Source organism: Mobula birostris, chromosome 5, assembly GCF_030028105.1.
Source record: "Mobula birostris isolate sMobBir1 chromosome 5, sMobBir1.hap1, whole genome shotgun sequence".
In the NCBI taxonomy this organism is placed as follows: Eukaryota; Metazoa; Chordata; class Chondrichthyes; order Myliobatiformes; family Myliobatidae; genus Mobula; species Mobula birostris.
Window position 1 is genome coordinate 204,771,289 of NC_092374.1, and position 14,208 is coordinate 204,785,496.

The following is a 14,208-nucleotide window of genomic DNA, read 5'->3' on the forward strand; positions in this document are numbered from 1 at the left end:
AATAGGTGGTTACTGATCGTTCAGGGTGCCAGAGTAGCATACTTGTTTGTGTGTATGTTTGTGTTTTATAGAATAAGTTTGAAACTTTGGTAAGATGAGTTTTAAATACAAGGGACCTCACCAGGCATTACGAGGTCAGCAGCACATAAGTGGAAGATTGAAGAGTACATACTGTATGGTTTTAAGTATTTACTGTTAATTTTTATACATCTCTTATATTTTGCTTAGTGTGGAGATATTTGACTGAGAGGTTATACCCAGGTTTATCTATGGAGAGGGCACCTACTAAGATCAGACAACGACAAGTTGAGAACCCTGACAACCTGAGACAGCCCTTGACCCTGATTACTACCATTCACTTGGACTTTCAGAAGGCTTCAGACAAGGTACCCCATGAGAGGTGAATAATCAAATTACAGGAGGTAGAGATTCAGGGTAAGGTGTGCAAATGGGTGCAGAATTGGTTCAAAAACAGAAAACAATGAGTTATGGTGAGAGGATCATTTTCACACCTGGAAGATGTTAAAAGTGGGGTTCCACAGGGAACATTTTTGGTGCCACTGCTGTTTTTATTTTACATTAATGAATTGGATAAGTAAATAGGAGATAAGCTAGTAAAATTTGCCAATAAGACTAAAATAGGGGGATGGGCAGTAAGGCCGAAGAATCAGTAAAGTTAGACGTGGTCAGATCATCACCTACAGATGTCATCAAATTTATTTTTTTTTACAGAGGCAATACAGTGCTAAACATAAAATTACTAAAATACTATATATAATTGAATAAACAACAGACAAAATTTAATTTAAGAAAATGTGAAGTATTACATATAGGGAGTAGAAATATTGATATAACTATACAATAGGTGGTCTAGAGTTAGAAAGTGAACTGCATGAAAAGCACTTCAGGAGATTGCAAGTAGGAGAGCTGAAGCTGTTGCAGTGGACGTTGCATATTTGTACTTTGACAAAGTCTTTGTCAAAACAAAGTGCAGAAGGTCTTTGACAAGGTGTCTGATTGGCTGCTAGTGGACTACTGGTGTTCCACAGGGGTTGGTGTTGGGACCGCTACTTTTTATACTGTATATCAATTATTTAGATGATGGAATAGATGGCTTTGTTGCCAAGTTTGCAGATGATACAAAAATTAGTGGAGGGGCAGGTAGTATTGAGGAAACAGGTAGGATGCAGAAGAACTTAGACAGATTAGGAGAATGGGCAAGAAAGTGGCAAATGAAATACAATGTTGGACAATGCATTGGTCATGCACTTTGGTAGCAGAAATAAATGTGAGGACTATTTTCTAAAAGGGGATAGCAGATATTTGTAGTAAGCACAAGGTGGGAGATTTTAATTTTCCACACATAAACTGGGAAGCAAGGGCTGGATGGTTTGGAGTTTGTAAAATGTGTGCAGGATAGTTTTTGCAGCAATACATAGGGGTACCAATTAGAGAAGGGTCAGTGTTGGATCTCCTGTTAGGGAAGGAGATAGGTCAGGTGACGGAGGTATGTGTTGGGGAGCACTTCGGGTCCAGTGGTCACAATGCCATTAGTTTCAATATAATTTTGGAGAAGGATAGCTCTGGACCAGAGTTGAGATTTTTCATTGGAGAAAGGCTAACATTAAGGAGATGCAAAAGGATTTAGAAGGAGTGGATTGGGACAAATTGTTTTATTGGAAGAATGTAATAGAGAAATAGAGGTCATTCAAAGGTGAAATTTTGAGGGTACAGAATCTTTATGTTCCTGTTAGGTCGAAAGGAAGGTTAAAAGTTTGAGAGAGCCATGGTTTTCAAGGGATATTGGAAACTTGGTTCGGAAAAAGAGAGATATCTACAATAAATATAGGCAGCATGAAGTAAATAAGGTGCTCGAGGAATATAAAGAATGTAAAAAGAATCTTAAGAAAGAAATTAGAAAAGCTAAAAGAAGATACGAGGTTGCTTTGGCAAGTAAGGTAAAAATAAATCCAAAGGGTTTCTACAGTTAGATTAACAGCAAAAGGATAGTGAGGAATAAAATTGGTCCCTTAGAGAATCAGAGTGGACAGCTATGTGTGAAACCAAAAAGAGATGAGGGAGAATTTCAACAATATATTTTCTTCGGTATTCACTAAGGAGAAGGATATTGAATTGTGTAAGGTAGGGGAAACAGGTAGGGACGTTATGGAAACTATGATGATTCAAGAAGAAGAAGTACTGGCGCTTTTAAGGAATATAAAGGTGGATATGTCTCTGGGTCCTGACAGGATATTCCCCAGGACCTTGAGGGAAGTTAGAGTGGAAATAGCAGGAGCTCTGACAGAAATATTTCAAATGTCATTAGAAACGGGGATGGTGCCGGAGGATTGGCGTATTGCTCATGTTGTTCCATTGTTTAAAAAGGGCTCTAAGAGTAAACCTAGCAATATTCGGCCTGTGAGTTTGACGTCAGTGGTTGGTAAATTGATGGAAAGTATGCTTAGAGATGGTATATATAATCATCTGAGTTGACAGGGTCTGATTAGGAACAGTCAACATGAATTCGTGCGTGGAAGGTTATGTTTGACAAATCTTATTGAATTTTTTGAAGAGGTTACTAGGAAGGTTGACAATGGACATTGTCTGTGGTGAATGTTGTCTATATGAACTTCTTTAGGTATTAATATTGAAGTAGTAAAATGGATTCAGCAGTGGCTGGATGGGAGACGCCAGAGAGTAGTGGTGGATAACTGTTTGTCAGATTGGAGGCCGGTGACTAGTGGTGTGCCTCAGGGATCTGTACTGGGTCCAATGTTGTTTGTCATATACATTAATGATCTGGATGATGTGGTGGTAAATTGGATGAGTAAGTATGCAGATGATACTAAGACAGGTGGAGTTGTGGATAATGAAGTAGGTTTTCAAAGCTTGCAGAGAGATTTAGGCCAGTTAGAAGAGTGGGCTGAAAAAAGGTAGATGGACTTTAATGCTGATAAATGTGAGGTGCTACATTTTGGTAGGACTAATCAAAATAGGACATACATGGTAAATGGTAGGGAATTGAAGAATGTAGTAGAACAGAGGGACCTAGGAATAATGGTGCATAGTTCCCTGAAGGTGGAATCTCATGTGGATGGGGTGGTGAAGGAAGCTTTTGGTATGCTGGCCTTTATTAATCAGAGCATTGAGTATAGGAGTTGGGATGTAATGTTGAAATTGTACAAGGCATTGGTAAGGCCAAATTTGGAGTATTGTGTACAGTTCTTGTCACCGCATTATAGGAAAGATGTCAACAAAATTGAGAGAGTACAGAGGAGATTTACTACAATGTTACCTGGGTTTCAGCACCTAAGTTACAGAGAAAGTTTGAACAAGTTGGGGCTTTATTCTTTGGAGTGTAGAAGGTTGAGGGGGGACTTAATAGAGGTATTTAAAATTATGAGGGGATAGAGTTGATGTGATAGGCTTTTTCCATTGAGAGTAGGATAGATTCAAACAAGAGGACATGAGTTGAGAGTTAGGGGGCAAATGTTTAGGGGTAACACGAGGGGGAACTTCTTTACTCAGAGAGTGGTAGCTGTGTGGAATGAGCTTCCAGCAGAAGTGGTAGAGGCAGGTTCGGTATTGTCATTTAAAGCAAAATTTGTTAGCTATATGGACAGGAAAGGAATGTAGGGTTATGGGTTGAGTGCAGGTCGGTGGGACTAGGTGAGAGTAAGAGTTCGGCATGGACCAGAAGGGCCGAGATGGCCTGTTTCTGTGCTGTAATTGTTATATGGTTATATGGGAGAAAATCCAGGAATCTGAGATGCAGAGGGACTTGGGAGTCATTGTGCAGAACACCCTGAAGGTTAACTTGCAGTTTGAGTCAGTAGTCAGGACGGCAAATGCCATGTTAGCATTCATTTCAAGAGGTCTAGAATACAAGAGCAAGGATGCGATGCTGAGGCTTTATAAGGCACTGGTGAGTCCTCACCTTGAGTATTGTGAACAGTTTTGGGCCCCTCATCTTAGAAATGCTGGCATTGGGGATGGTCCAGAGGAGGTTCACAAGGATGATTCAAGGAATAAATGGTTTATTATACAAGGAAGGTTTGATGGTTCTGGGTCTGTGCTCACTGGATGGGGGTGGGGGCGGGGGCGGGAAATCTCATTGAAACCTTTCGAATGTTGAAAGGCCTAAGAGTAGATGTTGAAATGATGTTTCCCATGGTGGGAGATTCTAGGAGAAAAGGGAACACCCTCGGGATAGAGGGGTGCCCTTCGAAACAGAGGTGCAAGAAATTTCTTCAGCCAAAGGGTGGTGAATTTGTGGAGTTTGTTGCCACCTGCAGCTGTGGAGGCCAGGTCGTTGGGTGTATTTAAGGCAGAGATTGATAGGTTCTTGACTGGACATGGAATCAAATGTTACAAGGGAGAAGGCCGAGAAATGGGGTTCAGGAGGAGATAGAAATAAAGGATCATGATTGAATGGCGGAGCAGACTCGATGGGCCAGATTACACAATATTATGAGGGGTACAGAAAGGGTAAACGCAAGCAGACTTTTCCCACTGAGGTCGGGTGGGACTACAATCAGAGGTCATGGGTTAAGGGTGAAAGGTGAAATGTTTGAGGGGAACTCCTTCATTCAGAAGGTTGTGAGAGTGTGGAATGGGCTGCCAGCATACGTGGTGGATCTAAGAGAAATGTAACATTTAGGAGAAATTTGGATAGGTAGAGTAACGAGAGGGGCATGGAGGGCTACGGTTGACAATGCTTCCGTTGAATTGCATGTCAATGCTATGGTCCGGGTGCAGGTCGATGGAACTCGGTGGATTAATAGTTTAGCACAGAGTAATGGGCCGAATTGTGCAAGGTCAGGTAAGTGACCCATCCGAGGTACTTGAACACGCAGAGGTATCTCCCACGGTCGATATGCAGTTCAAAGGAAGCACTGTCAACCCGAAGTGTTGAAGCAAATGATGTCATTCAATCTGTATTGACTCACCTTCTGTGATGAATCGAAGTGAGATGTGATCTGTTTTGTGTTTGTGAGCCTCTACCGAGAGTGCCTGCTTGTTGTGATGAATAAAGTCTTATGTATCACCAGCTTCGGAGTCTCTCCAGTAACTTTGAACACACACAACAGGCACTACACCAAAGGGCCTGTGTTCTGTGTTCTTGAGTTCGATCTTCTGTGAACCTCAGCATGAGGTCCCACCTCCCACCCCTCACTCTCACTCCATCCAAGGGTCTTAGTCATGCTTGAGATTGGACCTGGGAACAATGGTCACTCGATAGTGTTTGATTCTCATCAGCTTCCCCTCCATGCACTGTAGCTTGGGGAGTACCCCCCTCTCCTCTGGTAGGAACTTGAAGTCCTTCAGGAGGTACGCGAGGAAAAGGAAGAGCTCGATACGGGCGAAGGGTTCCCCCAGACATGACCTTGCGCCCATGCCGAAGGAGACCACGCTCTGTATTGTCTTCTCTGCCTCAGGCATGTCCAAGAAACGCTCTGTACAAAAACAAAGACCAGAGCACACTCAACACATCGTCCCTTGGCTGACTAATTCCCAACCCATTTGCCCCCTGGTTGTTCCCTTTGTTGGAAATTCAGCTGGTAACTCCAAACGCTTTGTAACTCGGGCTGAAATGGGTTGGTTTAGTCAGGATCTTGTCAGAATCACTGTGTGAAGATCAAATACAACAGCTAAGGAGATCAGTAGCATAGTATTCAGCGTGGCACTGTAACAGCGTCAATGACCCAGGTTCAATTCCCGCCACCATCTGTAAGCAGTCTGTACATTCTCCCCATGCCTGCATGGGTTTCTTCCAGGTGCTCCGGTTTCCTCCCACATTCCAAAGACGAACAGTTTTGGGTTAGTAAGCTATAATCATCCATGCTGGTGCTGGAAGCATGGCAAAACTTGTAGGCTGCCGCCAGCAAACCCTCAGACTGTGTTGGTCGTTGATGCAAAACAACACAATTCACTGTATGTTTCAATCTGACAAATGAATGTAATCTTTAAAACCTCTTTTTAAATGCAGGAATATTTGCCTAAATTTGATCAGCTAAGGTGATATTGAACAGAGAAACAGGGATCTGCTCCTGCACAGATTTCTATGTTTCTCTCAGTTGGTCTGAAATCCATCTGTTCCATCCCAATTCAGAGAGGGGCCAATCCAATACTTCATATTCCATCAAGGCAGCCTCCAACCTGATGACATGAACATCAATTTATCCGACTTCTGGTAATCTACATCCCTTCTTCAATTCCCCACTCATACCTCTTACCTCCCCCTGGGACCCTTCCTCCTTCCCTTTTTCCCATGATCCACTCCCCTCTCCTATCAGATTCCTTCTTCTCCGGCCCTTTTCTGTAATGAGCTTCTTGGGCTTCTGGTAGGAGACAGAGAGTGTTGGGCTCCAAGGTTTTAAGATTGTCCGAATCAGTTATTTGGTGTTTAACAAAATGTGTTAATCATTTAGAGTTCCCTGTGTTGTTTTGTTTTGGGGGTGGGGGGCACTCGCTCTTTGCAATATGATTTCCTGCTGCCTTCTATTTAAACTTGTTAATTTTATTTTGATAGGCTTTGGAATTCTGTGTTACTTGTATTACTTAAGCAGATGTCCAATGATTGCTAATCGCAGAGTCCTAGTTTTGGGAATGTTATGTCTCATGGAATCGCTCAAATGAGCTTTGATGTTCTGCTGGAAATCTTTGGAATAAACTCTGGTTGCCAACTCTGCTACAGAGTCTATCCACACTTGGGTTCTGACATTGCCAATGCACCTTGAGACACTGCACATTTTTGGCCTATCACCTCCCAGATTCTTATCTCAGCCCCGTCCCATCCCATCCCCACCAACCTGGCTACACTTATCACCTTCTAGCTTGTCCTCTTCCTCTTTCTGCCTTCTTATTCTGGTACCTTTCCCCTTCCTTTCCAATCCTGATGCAGGGTCTTGACCTGAAACATCGACTGTTTATTCCTCTCCATAGATGCTTCCTGTCCTGCTGAGTTGCTCCAGCATTTGAGTGTGCTGACATGGACAGGCAATTATTAATGCCACTGAATTCTATTGGGATAGTCCACATCCATTGATCTGGTCTGACTTCCATCCAGTCAGTTCCAACTCATCATTCCTTCAGAGAGTAACAAACGATGGAAACAGGGCCTTCGTCCGTTCTGCCCATCACTCAGCTCCTCCCCTTTGCATCGCTTGGCCTGTGGGGTTACCGTATGAGGAACCTCTGGCAGCTCTGGGCATGTATTCCCTGCAGTTCAGGAGAATGAGGGGGGATCTCACAGAAACATTCCAAATGTTAAAAGGTCTGAACAGATTAGATATGGCAAAGTTACTTCCCGTGGTAGGGGAGTCTAGGACAAAAGGGCACGACTTCAGGATTGAAGGACGTCCATTTAGAACAGAGATGTGGAGAAATTACTTTAGTCAGAGGGTGGTAAATCTGTGGAATTTGTTGCCATGTGCGGCTGTGGAGGCCAAGTCATTGGGTGCGTTTAAGGCAGAGATAGACAGGTTTTTGATTAGCCAGGGTATCAAAGGGTATGGGCTGAAAGCAGGGGAGTGGGGATGACTGGAAGAATTGGATGAGCCCATGATTGAATGGCAGAGCAGACTCGATGAGCCGAATGGCCTACTTCTGCTCCTATATCTTATGGTCTTTCTCAGCTAGTTCCACCATGGCTGCCAGCCTATGGGGACACCTTCAATGAGTGAAGCTCCAGTAAGTTGGCATCTGTCATTGAGGGCCTCCATTACCAGGACATTGCGGCTATTAAGGAGGTGGTCCAGGAGCCTGAAGAGACTCACTCAGCGTCTCAGGAACAGCTTTTTCCCCACCACCATCAGATTGTTGAATGGACAATTTTTTTCTGTTGTTGCACTATTTTTTGCTTAATTAACTAACAGGAAGTTCTATGTCTTTGCACTGTATCGCTATCGCAAAGCGAATCTCACGTCATATGCACCGATGATTGTGATTGTCATTACCTGGTCTGAAGTGGGTCGGCTCGATCCATTTGCTCTCGTCGTAATTTGCCTGAAACAGGTTTGTGATAACTTTGGTCCCATTTGGGATGAAGTAGCCAGCAACACTTGAAAGGCAGAAGTGGAAATACATTGAACGATCACTGGTATTCAGCAAGAGGCAACATCCAGAATGTTCACCAGCCACTCAGGTTTTGGGCAATTCACCATTCAGTGAAAGCATGAGGCAAGGAAGATTGATTCATTGAGTCATGGAACACTACAGCACAGAACAGGCCATTCGGCCCATCTAGTCCATGTCGAACTGTTATTCTGTCTCGTCCCATCAACCTACACCCAGACCATGGCCCTCCTAAACTCTCATGTCCATGAACTATCTAAATTTCTCTTAAATGTTACAATCAAATCCCCATCTTCCTCTGGCAGCTCACTCCACACTCACACTACCCTCTGAGTGAAACAGTTCCTCCTCAGGTTCCCCTTCAATATTTCACCTTTCACCTTTAACCCATGACCTCAAGTTCTAGCCTCACCCAAGCTCAATGGGTGCATTGCATTTACCCTATCTATACCCCTCATAATTTTGTGTACCCCTACCAAACCTCTCCTCATTCTGCTATGCTCCAGGGAATTCAATATTTACCTACATCTCAGGACTTGAGTCCCAGCAACACCCATGTAGATCTTCTCTGTGCTTGTTCAAACTTATTTGTATCTTTTCTATAGTTAGGTGATCACAAAGATACACAATTATCTTTCACCAACATCTTCTACAACTTCCACATAACATCCCATCCCCTGAACTCAGTACTTTGATCTATAAACGCCAAGGTGCCAAAAGCTCTTTTTATGACACTATGGGAGGATGGATTCACCAGAGGATAGCGTCCCAATCACTCTCCCCACATCGGTCCATGGGAGTGTGTTCCAAGTCTGGAACTTCCCCCCACCTTGGCGGCTGAGCGCCAGTGGGCTCGGAATGTCCTTCATACCCTGGGGCGTAGGAGGCCCGGGTACCCCACAAATGAAGGAGGAGGGTGTGTTTGAGCGGTGGGCGTGTGGGCCTGAGCCCCTACCTGCTGTCGCGGGTTGTTCGGTGCGGCAGGGATAAAGGTACCACGGGTCGCAGGCGCAGGACCTCGGCGATCGCGGCCGTCAGGAGCGGCAGCCTCTGGCGGTCAGAGTATTCGGGGTAGCGGTCCTCACCGATTCCGGAACACATCTCCCGGTAAATCCGGTCCTGGACCTGGGCAGATAATGGAAAGGGAAGCTCAGGAATGGGGCTGAGGTCGCCGGGAGATATCCAGGACAGCGAACGAGGAGACGGCGCCCTTGGAGAGAGCGGCGGAGGCAGACACTGCTGGACGGATGGGACTGAGAGAGAGCGCCCCAAAGATGGTGGGAACCAAACCTCCTCTATCCCGCCCCTGCCCACATCACCCCCCCCCCCCCACGCCCGGTCACCGAGGGTGGAGATGGGGATGGAAGCGAGACTGATGAAGTTACACAGAGGGTCAGGGAGAGACTAACACGGCTGGATGGGGATGGGGCAGATTGCCGCCGAAGATTTGGAGGGTTTTGAGGGAGGCTGACGGGACTGGGTGGGAGGGGTGGGGAAGAGACTGACGCAGTTGGACAGAGATGGTGGGGGGGGCGGCTGATGATGGGAGGGTGGAAACTGCGAGGCATCAGAATGCATAAGATAACGAAACTGCAGAGAGGACCGTCGGGACCACCCGTATTTGTGCATGTCTTGAGAGCGTTGTGGACGAACGGTCCACACCGTTGCTAAAGATCTTCCCCACTCACCCACAATCGCTTTGACCCACTACCATCAGGAGCGTCAGGACTAGGACCGTCAGACTGGGTAACAGCTTCTTCCCTCAGGCTCTGAAGCTAATGAATACCCTGCTACCACCGAGTTCACGTCACTAGGACAACGGGTTGTTTACTGTAATTACCTGTGCTGCACAATACACGTGCATTTTGAATGATATTTTATGAACTTATTCATGATAATATTTTGTTTTATGTGCTGTGTGCGATGTGTTTTGTGGATGCACCATGATCCGAGGAACGTTGTTTCGTTTGGTTGTATATAGTACAGTCAGACTACAATAAACTTCAACTTGAATTTGAAGGGGCGCTCAGGGCAACTTGTTGCGACATATCCCCCCGGAAGGTCCGTGCTCACCTCGGGCCAGTGAGCCAAATACGCAATTGCCCAGCCGAGAGTGGATGAGGTCGTCTCCATCCCGCCGATAAGCAGGTCCACGATCATCATGTGAACGTGTTCCTCCGTGACCTCACCCTGTTCCAAAGAGCCCTCCTCCTGGTCCCAAATGGTCCTCATCAGCATATCGGTGATATCCCGAGTAACTCCCTTCTGGAACGTCAGCTGGAACACAGAGTGGTGGCCATGAAGGGGACATGATCTCGCTACGAGACCAAAAGACATAGGAGCAAAGTTAAAGACATTCGGCTTTGCCATTCCATCACGGCTGATTTATTATCCACACTCCCAAACCCATTCTCCTGTCTTCTCCCCGTAACCTTTAACACTGTTATTCATCTAGAATTATAGATAGATAGATAGATATACTTTATTAATCCCGAGGGAAATTGGGTTTCGTTACAGCCGCACCAACCAAGAAAAGAGCATAAATATAGCAATACAAAAACCACAAACAATCAAACAACAAAATGCAAACTATGCCAGATGGAAAATAAGTCCAGGACCAGCCTATTGGCTCAGGTAGTCTGACCCTCCACTGGAGGAGCTGCAAAGTTCAATGGCCACGGGCAGGAACGACCTCCCGTGCCGCCCAGTGTTGTATCTCGGTGGAATGTGGCCGAAGTCCAACAGCAAAAAGCTCATTATCCGGTCTACAAACACATTCCTCGATCATAATATGACCCGGATTGCACCATCCGTTGTTGACCAGAACAGTAAGCACCCAACTCCTTTACGCTTACCGCTCTCAGTGCACTTCCGGTCAGCCGGCACGGTCTGGAAGCCGTCCATGGAGAAGTTTTGATCGGGTTTATATATACCCGATGACTTGACCTTCACAACCGTCTGTGGCAACGAATTCCACAGAATCTCTGTACTCTGGCTAAAGAAATCCCCCATCATCTCTGTTCTAAATGGACGTCCCTCTATTCCGAGGCTGTGCCGTTTGGTCCCAGACTCCGCCACTATAGGAAACATCCTCTCCATGTCCCCTATCTCCCAATCGTTGGGGTCAATACTTTAACATCCCTAGTCACTGCAGAGTAACCGGAGCGATAGAGACTTGACTTGCCTTACAAAAGGGGCGAGAGGGGGCCGGATCTCTGAACTCAGGCAGCCGGAGGTAGGCTGCCAAATGGAAGGGGTTAAACTCGGGAATGATTGGGAGGCCGGGCCTGGGGGAATCGGGTGTCGCAGGGATGTGGTGGGCTGGGGGTGAGAGATAAGATTTGTAAACCAAGACGATGATAAACTCAAGACTCTGACTAGCGGGGATTGCGTGGGCCATCGGGAACAGGGCAGAGCGGCGAAGAGCGTCCGGGACAGGGCGGGATGGTTCAAGTGTTCTGGACATTTCCAGGCTGCTCGGGGACCGCTGGAGCCTCAGTCCCGTGCTCGGGACGGTGGTCATCTTCAAGATTGTGAGGCTCTCCACTGGTCGGGGTCGGGCACGGACATTGCGTCTCCGCTGCGTACACGATCCGGGAAAATACGATATGGAGAGCAGTGCGTTGCCTCATTCAGCGGCCTTCCCTTCTCCGTGCAGCTAATAAATCCAAAGCAACGGCAGAGGCCGATATCGTTGGACCAGCAGCGGCGCAGGAGTTGCCGGGTCCCCGTTGATCTCGACGCGGGACTGCCTCTGCTCGGGATTTACCCCCGAAGCCTTCCCCATGAGAGGGTATAGCCGCAAGGCAGCGGAGGTTTGAGATCAGAGTTTTCCGTCTCCTAGATGAGCTGCCAACCACGGCTGACGAGCCCCGTCTGCCCGAAGCGCCAGTAACCCGCGTTCGCTCTCTTCTCCCGTCAGTAGAAACAGTCCTGCCAGGTTTAGTAACCAAGCCACGTGTGAAGGCCGGGATTTGGACCTTGTCAGAGGCCATTGGGAGCGTTTAATAGGAAGTGGGAGATTATCCCCACTACACCCCACGCCCCACAGCCCCGTCAGCTATGACGACCGTTAAGGAAACTTTTTCAAGATACACGATTGTTTATTGTCATTATTCAGTACACGGGAACAAAATCATCGTTACTCTGGTTGCGATACAGTAGTTAAACAAAAATCATTTTCATGTATACACCTGTATTCGCAGCGCTTCCGTTGACAGAAATCCCTGATTAGAAAGTTTGAAATACTTTCTAAGCTCCATTATTGGGAGCCGGAGAACCCGCGACGTGGCTACGTGCCGCCATTTTCTTCTCTCAGTGACAGTAACAACTCCACTTACAGAAGGGCACCAGCCACGACTAGAGCTGCGGGAAGATCGGGACCCCGTTCAGCCACTAGACTGAAGGGTTTCGGCCCGAAACGACGACTGCACTCTCTGTCCATAGAAACTGCCTAAGCCTGGCGTCCACCGTTCTGTGTGTGTTGTCTGCAGATTTTCTCTTGTTAGACTGACTCACCTTGTGATTCTGAATATGTTGTCGGACAAAGGCGTCCCGTTTCAGTACGGCCTTCCGAAGATGCCTCCAGGCGGAGATGGGGAAATACTGTGGTATGAACAACGGAACAGAGTTGGACACGGTCACGGCAGCCCAGAGATAAATTTAATCCCAGCAACGTTCCCACTACTTTTCTTTTACAGTTGCACAGACCAACCATTGCTGTGAACAGGAATTTTTTTACACGCCCTGAAAGCTGCACGGCACTACAATGTAACATATATAAAATAAAATTCAGGCAGCGCGGCGACGAAGGCTAATGCGCGGCAGCATTACAGTTACTGCGCAGTTTAGAGGGAGCAATGAATCCCAGTGACAGGCAGACCGGAATTAAACACACAGCCAGTGTCAGGCAGACCAGAGTTAAATACACACCCAGTTACAGACAGACCGGAATTAAACACAGCCAGTGTCATGCAGACCAGAGTTAAATATAATCCCTGTGACAGGCAGACCGGAGTTAAACACACAGCCAGTGTCAGGCAGACCAGAGTTAAATACAATCCCAGTGACAGGCAGACCAGAGTTAAATACAATCCCAGTGACAGGGAAACCAGAATTAAACACACATCCAGTGACAGGCAGACAAGAGTTAAACATACACCCAGTGACAGGCAGACAAGAGGTAAACATACACCCAGTGACAGACAGACCAGAGTTGAACACACACCCAGTGACAGGTAGGGATCTGAGGATCTGTTCTGGAACCCTTACTTTTCGTGATTTTTATAAATGTCCTGGATGAGGAAGTAGAAGGGTGGGTTAGTAAGTTTGCTGAGGACACAAAGGTTGGGGGTGCTGTGGATAGTGTGGAGGGCAATCAGAGGTTACAGCGGGACATTGATAGGATGCAAAACTGGGCTGAGAAGTGGCAAATGGAGTTCAACCCAGATAAGTGTGAGGTGGTTCATTTTGGTAGGTCAAATATGATGGCAGAATATAGTATTAATGGTAAGACTCTTGGCAGTGTGGAGGATCAGAGGGATCTTGGGGTCTGAGTCCATATGACACTCAAAGCAGCTGCACAGGTTGAATCTGTGGTTAAGAAGGCATATGGTGTATTGGCCTTCATCAATCGTGGAGTTGAATTTAGGAGCCAAGAGGTAATGTTGCAGCTATATAGCACCCTGGTCAGACCCCACTTGGAGTTCTGTGCCCAGTTCTGGTCACCTCACTACAGGATGGATGTGGAAGCCATAGAAAGGGTGCAGAGGAGATTTACAAGGATATTGCCTGGATTGGGGAGCATGCCTTATGAAAACAGGTTGAGTGAACTCAATCTTTTCTCCTTGGAGCGACAGAGGATGAGAGGTGACCTGATAGAGGTGTATAAGATGATGAGAGGCATTGATCATGTGGATAGTCAGAGGCTTTTTCCCAGGGCTGAAATGGTTGCCACAGGAGGACACAGGTTTAAGGTGCTGGGGAGTAGGTACAGAGGAGATGTCAGGGTTAAGTTTTTCACTCAGAGAGTGGTGAGTACGTGGAATGAGCTGCCAGCAATGGTGGTGGAGGCGGATACGATAGGGTCTTTTAAGAGACTTTTGGACAGGTACATGGAGCTTAGGAAAATAG

The 14,208-nt window shown here is 46.5% G+C and overlaps 1 protein-coding gene across 1 annotated transcript in view; it reads right to left on the reverse strand.

Moving 5' to 3' along the window:
* Positions 1-5,196: 5,196 nt before the first annotated feature.
* LOC140198479 (steroid 21-hydroxylase-like) overlaps positions 5,197-14,208 on the reverse strand; it is a 30,013-nt gene continuing 21,001 nt past the window's right edge. The window contains exons 7-12 of the mRNA XM_072259565.1: positions 12,595-12,681; positions 11,261-11,656; positions 10,150-10,353; positions 9,032-9,201; positions 7,959-8,062; positions 5,197-5,456 (exon numbers count right to left, since the gene is read on the reverse strand). Coding sequence (XP_072115666.1) covers positions 5,197-5,456; positions 7,959-8,062; positions 9,032-9,201; positions 10,150-10,353; positions 11,261-11,656; positions 12,595-12,681 — 1,221 coding nt within the window. The remainder of the gene's footprint in view (positions 5,457-7,958; positions 8,063-9,031; positions 9,202-10,149; positions 10,354-11,260; positions 11,657-12,594; positions 12,682-14,208) is intronic.